The following is an 8,856-nucleotide window of genomic DNA, read 5'->3' as shown; positions in this document are numbered from 1 at the left end:
AAAAAATAAAATAAAATAACATGGCATGCCCTTTCTTTCTATATAGCAATGCGACATATCGACAGACAGAGAGCAAAAGCAGTATAACATATGGCTTATAGATTGTTTCTCAATATAGATGTCGCGCCCTGATTACCCTCCCACCTACATATACGATCCTCATCTCTTCGTGGACTCTCTCTCTCTCTCTCTCTATCGAATTTTGAGAGAAGAGATGTCCATCTGTGGCGCCAATGAACAAAAAGATGATGAATCAAAAAAAAAAAATATATATATATATATAAAAGGCTGGCGGTGCGATAGAGCATCAACACGGCATTTCGGGTTCGTCACACACACACAACACAGAAATATATGGAAAAGATTTACTCGTTGATGGCCATCTTTTTTTTTTTTTTTTTTGAACATAAATACCCTTCGATATTTTTTTTTTTTTTTTTTTTTTTTTTTGTAGCTTAGCGCGTGTCTCCTTTTCTTTTTGGAAAAAAAGGGGGGGGGGGGGTGAGGATTGGTAAAAGGGACGAAATCGTGGCACGCATTTTAAACATTAAGAACATAACCGGTCGAGAAAAAAAAAAAAATGGATGGAAACTTGAAAATAAAAAAATCCATCTAGGACTTTTTTTTTTTTTTAAGAGAACAAATATATATGTTTATCCATATAGACAGCGTAAACATATGGGGAGGGGGAAGAGATAAGTGAGTTATCATTTTTTTTTTCTGATGAACGATGTCTGCGGCCCGCCGCCGCGTGAATTTTCAGCTCTAAATCATTTGATCGATAAAAGGAATCCATCATTTTTGTTTTCTTTCTTTCTTTCTCGGAACGCCTCATCGCGGCCAGTTAAATCCATTCTGGCTATTATTCAATTGTTTTCAATAAGAACGTGAAAAGATTTCGATTCGATTGAAAACAAATTTGAATTGCGCGCGCTTTGTGGCGTCGTTCGAATGTAAAAAAGAGTCAACTAATCGGAAAGCAAAAGCAACACGGTCACGCTACGCATCAGACACGTCGATGAGTAAGGAGAAACAAAAGAAGGCAAAGAAACAAGAACTCACTTTAAAAGAAAAGGAAAATCGAAAAAAAAAAATAATAAAATAAAGAGCAAGAAAAAGAAAAGGAAGACACGAAAAAGCTTTTTACACCTGAACGGGCTTTTCGAGCGTACGCTAAGACGTGGTGTGAGGGGGGGGGGGGGAGGGAAACAGGTCTCATTAGTCACCTTTTTGGCCAAACAAAATTCACTGGTAAGCATTTCAAAAATACAAAAAAAAAATGCCCCGAAAATGTTTCTAATTTTGTGCTAGAGCTTCACACGGCGGTTCAATTGGACGCTTCGACGAATCACTAAAAAGCTTTTGATTTCGTGTGTATTTTTTTTTTTTTTTCGCCATTTTTTGTTGTTGTTGTCCCCTCTTTTTTTCAAGCTCATTTCGTGTACAAAAAAAAATAAGCTCCTTTTTGTTTCGTTTTTTTTTTTCCTAGGAAGAGCTTATAAGCAAATCAAGAAATAACACCCGAGAACTTGAAACACGTCAAAAAACCAAACAACTCCGTCCCCAATAAAAACAAAACAAAAATATTTGAAAGAAAAGAAAAGCGCCCTGTTATCATCGACAGATTTTCTTTTATGGTTAATCGATGCTCTATCGCGCATCGGCAAAATGAATAATCAAACACCATAATTCATTCTGATAAAAAAAAAAAAAAAAAAAGAAATGCATCAACTCAATGATAAATAAACATTAAATAAAAATCAAAAATCAATAATAAAAAAAAATTCTAGGCTGGAAAAACAAGACGTTTTGTGGTGTAGGCGGTGTCTGTACCGGTTCCGGTAGTTTTTTTTTTTACTCGGTTCCAAGTTCCGGAACGGAAACAAGTCAAAGAATAAGCAAATCGCATAGACAGCAGCCACGGTACTATATAGATACATAAAAAAGAAGAAGAAAAAGAAAAGCCATTGGTGTATGACCTGGCAGTTTGCCGGCCACATAACAATATCTCACTGGCAACCGCCCCCTTCAACTCGACATCATCAATCCATCGAGGGGGTCTCCTCTTCCTTTTTTTGAAGGAGAAGAGGGGGAGGGGGGGGGCAGACCTTTGGCGAGAGCTCGTTAACGAGGCGTGACGCAACTTACAAGAACTGGAGGGAGACTAACAAATAAAACATTTTCAGAAAAAGAAAAAAAAAAAATGTGTTCCGCAAACTTCCGTCCTGTCGCCCTTCAAATCCATTTATTATTCCTCCTTTTGTTAGGCGCTTTTCCGCCTTTCAATGATCTTTTGAGTTAAGAGTTAAACAAAAAGTGTTGAAAAAAAAAAATCAACGCGATTACATTTTCGAAAATGTTTAAAAGCGAGAAGCGATTCTCGAATGGAAATCAAAAACGAATTTTGTTCGTGTGGCGTCAAGTTTTGCACACCGCAGACGTCGTGTCTGGAATGAGAGAAGAACTTCTCTGCTGATGTCCGTCTTGTTTCTTACCTTTTTCGTCCATTATCTTTTGTTTTCTTTAGTCGTCTTCTTTATCGCTGCTGGCGAGAGAGAAAGAGCAAAGACAGAAACAGAAAAAAAAAAAGGGCCCGATGACAATCTCGACACTCTTCTTAGGTTTCCTATGGGCTTTATAGCGCGTGTCTTCGGAACGCAGACTTACCACCGAAAAAAACAAAAAAACAAATGCAGTGTCTCATTTGATTTTTTTTTTTAAACTTTTCTTTAAAAAAATAAAAAAGGACGAGTGCGAGAAAAAAAAAAAAAAGAGAATTTGGATGAGACAAATCGTCTTGTCTCATTCGCAGGTTAGGTTCTTTTTGGTATTTTGTTTCTTTCAAGTCGCCAGAGCTTTCAGAGACCCTTCTTCCCTTTTTCCAACCGACGGACGACCAATTTAGGATCGGGCGGCAACTCATTAATATCGAGCTCACACGCGAGCCAGCGAGAAAACCGAGGCGACTTGAAACCATGTTTCTTTTCTGCCACAAACACCATCCAGTTCCCTAAACCCGACCTGTGTGCACTTAAGAAAAAAAAAAAAAGGCTAAGATTGTTATCAGGACAAGACTGGTGACCGGTTCTCCATCTATTTCCATTCATTAAGGAATCACATTCGCCGATTTCTTTCGTCTATCGCCTTTCAGACCACATCTGGCGATGAAATGTGGAAGCGTTCGTTCTCATAACACTCGCGCCATCTATCCGCAGAATAAATATTTAGAATGCCGGTTTCAGTGCATCACCCGATTTTATTTCAAGGGATACAGCGTAGATGGTAGGACACGGTTGGATCTTATTTCACTTTTCACGCCTTAGCCGACTTGATTTGGGAAGCGATCCGATCCAAGTCGCGGAATCCTTGAGAGGTGAGGCGGCGACCACCGTTGGCGTCTTTCTCCACCAACTTGACAGCTTCGAGGGCCTGCAACACTTTACGGGCGACCGAGCCGGAGCTGCCGCAGAAATGGGATGGCCTCACACCGTTGTTCTTGTGTCCTACAATAGCACAAAGATATTAATGATCCTGAAGCAATAAGGGACTACCACCGTTGATTCTATACCTCCGTAGATCCTTTTGACGGTCTTGACTCCAATGGGGGATCTGATGTAGATGTGCCTGGCCAAAGATGCCATGCGAATGAGGAACCAATCTTCGTCAAATGGAGCCAACTCCTTGTATACGGCTGTCTTGACAAGATCAGCCCATTCTGGGACTTTTACTTTGCCAGACCTGACGTGAAATGTCAACAATTATTACAATGCAACCAATGCCTTTATCAACTTTTTCTTACTTTTTGAAGAAGGCAGCCAAAGCCCTGACAAACTTGTGTTGATCGACGTCTTTAACGGAGACGGACTTCATCTGCAATATACATATAAAGAAATATCCGTTAATACTTCGACCGACAGCATGTAGAATCTCACATGGACAATCACATGGTAGGGTGATGTTGCTAATAAATGACAGAAATCAAAAACAAAAAATGCCAAATACTGTTCAACTTTAATGCTTTATAATATTAAAAAGATCAGTGGCCTATTAAATACAATTAGCTAGTCGTACTTTACATAAATATTCCTGAAAAAACTACGGAAACTTCACCTTCGATGATGGCTGAATAAAAATGGAGGACCTCGAGTACTCGTCGAACTGCCAACTAGCGAAGAAATTTCAGTTGTATCGATCCCTAAACACAAAATAATCCGTTGCGAATCCCGCAATTTTTTTTCAATTTACAAGGTTGTTGAAAAGCGAAAATAAAGTATAAGGAAGCAGACGGGAAAAATATATTAAAGAATAAAACTTCAAGCAAATGGCTTTTCATATTTTAGAATAAGTAAATTAATTAAAGTTCAAAACTTGTCTAATAGACTTATACCTAAACATAGATGGCCGAGTTCTTGTTTAGGACTTCACCGCGTTTGAAGTGGAAGACAATCAAGGAATGACAACAAACTGAACTTTAAAAATATATTTGCATCAATTTTCCCAAAATTTATTTGATTAGAAATAATGGCTTCGGTCGGCCTGCGAACTGCGTTTAACGAGCATTTATTCGGAGAACCCGAACAGGATGCCAATACAGCTCTAACAGAATTAGACAAGGGTAATAATTATATTTCCCGAAACCACCAGCTTCTTCAAATTTCACTGTGTACACTTAAAAACTATTCATCTACCATTTTTGTAAAGGACTGCGTTCTGTGAAAATCGGTGAACAATGTGAGGCAATTGTTCGTTTCCCTAGGCTCTTTGAAAAGTATCCATTTCCTATCCTCATAAATTCAGCTCTGCTCAAGCTAGCGGAAGTCTTCAGGACAGGGTATTCCATCTTAAGCATAAAACAAAACCCATTTATAACCACTATTGTATTTTAGAACCAACTTCCCAAGACTATGTGTCCTCAGAGTCTGTCAGCAAAGCGAAAAACACCTAGACAAGATCCTTAATGTAGATGAGTTTGTAAAACGGATTTTCACAGTTATTCATTCCAATGATCCAGTAATTATCAACTTTCTAGTTTTCTTTTCCAGATCCTGCGCTATCATTTTTTTCTTGTTTTCGTTCTGACAGATTGCCAGATCACTGGCATTAAGGACTCTGGGCAGCATGGCCATCATCATCTCTGACCGGAAGTCTGTCCACCACAGTATTCGCGACAGTTTAGACTCTCACGATGCCGTTGAACTAGAGGCAGCTATCTACGCCGCCTCCAAGTTTGCCGCCCAGTCTCGAACATTCTCCGTCAACATGTGCAGCAAAATCGCCGAAATGATTCAGGGCTTGGCCACACCTGTAAATATCAAGCTAAAACTAATCCCCATACTACAGTATATGCATCACGATGCCCATACAGCTGCCATGGTACGTCGTTTATGCGCGCAGCTTTTGCCCAGCTATCCTGCCCAAAATTTTGTGTGCGTTACACTGCACACATTGACACTGCTGGCTAGCGAAACTCTAGTTGAGATACCTCAACAATTACTATTACTCCTCGAATACCTTTGCGATTCGAGGAGGGGCGTTCAGGCCCAAGTGTTATCTGATTTGAAAATCCTGGCTGTTAAAGGCGCTCATTTGTGGACTACTTCGAACGTGGATGGCCTCATAGATTTATTGCTTGATCAGCCTCAGTTGGAATTGCAGAGACGAGCGCTAGATGTTCTTGTCACGCTGGCTATGGCTGAGGCTGCCAATTGTTTTACTCTTAAAGCTGGTAATTTGGTATCACCCATAACTCGCGTTATAGCTCTTTATGAAGTATTTTATCCTACTCTATTTAGATACAAAGCTACACTTGATTTGGAACCAGTGTTGCTACAGTTGCGATCGCTCTGTTGCAGCCAAAGCAGTTCAGCTCCTTGTGCAACTAGTAATCATTTCAAGCAAGCAAGGCGGGTCCACCTCTTCAATTCCAGATCTCAGTCAAGACGCGGCTTTAGCTGTAGAGTCGCTCATGTTGGGTCTTTGCTTAGCCGAAAATACCGAAGAAAGGGAACTTAAAATTGTCTTGGCATCGGCCGTCCAACTGAGCCGCGTGGCCGGAGCAGAAGTCAGCGCGGCCATGGTGGATTGCTTGACTCGTCTTTTGCTTCTATCATCTGGTCCCACACTGGTCTTGCTCTGCCAAGCTTTGGCTGCCATAGGAGATACCCAACCCTCCGCTATCATTCCAGCTTTAGTTGATATCATGTCCATGCTAAAAAAACTAACCGTTCAGAGCAATCAAGAAGTATTGGCTATCCCTCTACTATGCGTCCTGATGTTTCAAACGCACGCCGCGCATTGTTGGTCTCAGCAGGCCAATGAAGTAGTTAATGACGCCATTTTCAGGGTGGATTTGTGGGTGGCTTTTCGTATCGCCCGCTCCGCCACAAGGTAAGACATAACTTCTAATTACGACATAGAACATGTTTCAAAACCGTTTGGATTAGGTACGGGCATCATGCGATTGCATACAAAATATTTGACCGCCTGCTGGGCCATTTATCGACGGAACATCTTTATTTTTGGATCCAGGGGCTGCGTGATTTCACCTTAGCTGAATCTCACCTATCCGGACCCGATGCTAGGTCAACCGTTTCTCTTATGGAACGATTAGTGCTGGCAGCCAAACTTTACTTGCAGGGTTTATCCTCTTTGAAGGCGGCTACTAGCCCAACACGCGTCCTTCAGTTCCAAGCGGAATTCGGACGACTACGTGTTGAATTTCTTTCGGCGTGCTCTCAACTTGTTCAGGCTTGTCGAACGCTGCAGACGGCTCCGCCACCTGCTATCGCCCATGCAGTAGCGGCTGCCACTCGCGATGAATTACAACGATGCGGACGAATTACTCATCAGTTGAGAAAGTCAGTTGTAGCACTCCGCCAGGTGGCTGAAGCGTTATCCAAACTTGGACAGAGCGCCTTCGACGCTGATCCGGAGAGCCTCACCAACTTGCAATTACAGAAACAAATGGCACTGATTTTGGCGCAGACGGTCGAGTCTACCTGTCTCAGAGCCTCGCAGCAGGGCGTCATGACCGCCGAAGACGATTTACCTGTGATCAACAAAACTGTGCAAACTGAACACGTTGCTGTTCGTAGCATGGCTCTCAGATGCGCCGAATCGGTGGATCTTGTACGATGTTTCCGTGATAGGAATCCGGATTTGAAACTCATTAATCATTTGGTGCGTCATTTATAGTCTTTTATGCATCAAAGAACTCATTCAAATTTACTTGTTGATTCGGAATCCTTTAGAACGTCGGATGCATTATGGATTGCTTGAAGCTTTTGGTTGAAACGCCTCTGTGTTTCCCACGGTTCATGTTTCAAACACTTCAGACCACCTCAATCAAGGTTAGCATTTATTTTTACTTGTGTAGTTACAGTAGCAACCATAATTCTATAAATGTTCTACAAATAATATCTGTAGTTGGCAGTGAGCCCACAGCCGAGAGTAGCAGGTGAAGCTATTACTACTACCATGGGCTCTCAACTTGCTGTTAAGGTGGAAGGAATCGTTCAGGTGACGTCAAGTCAGCGATCATCAGGACGAAGAGTACGGGCCGTTCAAGTGACTATCCAGTCCAATCCAACCAATCCTACTGTTGGACCGGATGGCAAGGTAAAGTCTTGTGATTTACTCCATTTTTCAAAATTATCTATTATAATTTGAGTTGCTTTTTAGCCGGTCGAGTCCAATGTCAGTATGAACAAAACCGTTGAACCGCACAATGACTATTTCTCGGCTCAATTTTTACTGACGTTCGCTGCTGCCGGCCTACACCAAGTTTTTGTTGAAACGGCCTTGCTGGACACCTTCGATGCGTTATGGAATGCTGGACCTAAAGCACAGTTGTCCGTTAAGATCTTTGAAGAATCAGGTTCATCGAGAACGACGTCAAGTAGTTCATCTGCTGCTGCGAGAGTCTCTGTCGCTGCGACCTCTTCAAGGAGCTAATTTATCCTTAGTTCATGCCGTTTTATCTGAATAAATTGTTTCTTACCCAACAAAAAAGCTTTTTTGCCATATTAGCGAATTTTTTGGCACATGTATAATTTGGCGGTTGCTGGTTTCCTTGAATAATCACAATAGGACATATTGGTGTGAAAGCTGAGGTTTGGGGAAACCCATTGGGCGAAAGATAAATAATTTTTGAACTAGAAATGCGTCAAAGCAAAAGTGGTTAATAGTGGAAAAGGTATTGGTTTGATGTTACGGCAAAGCATTCATGTCAGGATGGCCGAGCGGTCTAAGGCGCCAGACTCAAGTGTCTAAACTTACTCGTCTATAGCGAGTCGAAGATTTCTGGTCCTCAATAGAGGGCGTGGGTCCAAATCCCACTTCTGACAATAAATTTTTGCAGTTTATTTCATTTTTTTTATTGTTCACACCTTACTTATTTTATGCATTAACAATTTTTACTACGTTGTACTTTTTCAGAGATTTTACTCCCCTTGAAATCGGCATTATTTATTAACCGTTTCCTGATTTATGTTATTATATGTGTTATACTAATACAATGTTCTGACCCCCAACAGTCAGGATGGCCGAGCGGTCTAAGGCGCCAGACTCAAGCGTGAAAACTTGCCGTGTTTAGCGGAATGAAGAATTCTGGTCCTCAATAGAGGGCGTGGGTTCAAATCCCACTTCTGACAATACTTTTTGTTGTTTGTCTTGTTGATTTTTACAATTTTACGTTATACTTTTCAAAAGTAGTCTTGGTAATATTATATAAGTAATCTTGGTAATGTAGTATCTAATAGGTAGCTTATGTATGCATAAAGTGAATGACACATGGCGCTGTGGAATCGATCGTGGATGCCATGCTGATTTTACGGGTTCTAGTCTTTGTTGTCATTC

General features: G+C 41.2%; 2 protein-coding genes and 2 non-coding genes across 4 annotated transcripts; 3 read left to right on the top strand and 1 right to left on the bottom strand.

The window, feature by feature from the left end:
* Nucleotides 1-3,236: 3,236 nt before the first annotated feature.
* LOC130698232 (small ribosomal subunit protein eS19-like) lies at nt 3,237-4,191 on the bottom strand. The gene is made up of 4 exons (XM_057520983.2): nt 4,111-4,191; nt 3,800-3,870; nt 3,569-3,738; nt 3,237-3,503 (listed from the first exon to the last, which is right to left on the bottom strand). The coding sequence occupies exons 2-4, from the start codon at nt 3,868-3,870 to the stop codon at nt 3,313-3,315; spliced, it is 432 nt and encodes a 143-aa protein (XP_057376966.1). The 5' UTR covers nt 4,111-4,191; the 3' UTR covers nt 3,237-3,312.
* A 234-nt stretch (nt 4,192-4,425) lies between these two features.
* On the top strand, nt 4,426-8,004 carry LOC130698028 (integrator complex subunit 7-like). Its single transcript, XM_057520809.2, has 9 exons — nt 4,426-4,615; nt 4,702-4,831; nt 4,887-5,010; nt 5,083-5,725; nt 5,793-6,387; nt 6,444-7,179; nt 7,251-7,349; nt 7,426-7,617; nt 7,681-8,004. Exons 1-9 carry the CDS (start codon nt 4,522-4,524, stop codon nt 7,951-7,953), a joined length of 2,886 nt encoding a protein of 961 aa, XP_057376792.1. The 5' UTR covers nt 4,426-4,521; the 3' UTR covers nt 7,954-8,004.
* A 222-nt stretch (nt 8,005-8,226) lies between these two features.
* On the top strand, nt 8,227-8,345 carry Trnal-caa (transfer RNA leucine (anticodon CAA)). Its single transcript has 2 exons — nt 8,227-8,264; nt 8,300-8,345. It is a non-coding gene; the product is annotated as a tRNA-Leu (tRNA).
* Nucleotides 8,346-8,533: 188 nt separating this feature from the next.
* Nucleotides 8,534-8,651, top strand: Trnal-caa (transfer RNA leucine (anticodon CAA)). Its single transcript has 2 exons — nt 8,534-8,571; nt 8,606-8,651. It is a non-coding gene; the product is annotated as a tRNA-Leu (tRNA).
* Nucleotides 8,652-8,856: the final 205 nt, after the last annotated feature.

Source organism: Daphnia carinata, chromosome 10 (assembly GCF_022539665.2).
Source record: "Daphnia carinata strain CSIRO-1 chromosome 10, CSIRO_AGI_Dcar_HiC_V3, whole genome shotgun sequence".
NCBI classification, from domain to species: domain Eukaryota; kingdom Metazoa; phylum Arthropoda; class Branchiopoda; order Diplostraca; family Daphniidae; genus Daphnia; species Daphnia carinata.
The sequence above is the reverse complement of the archived record's forward strand: the minus strand, read 5'-3'. Positions and strand labels throughout refer to the sequence as shown.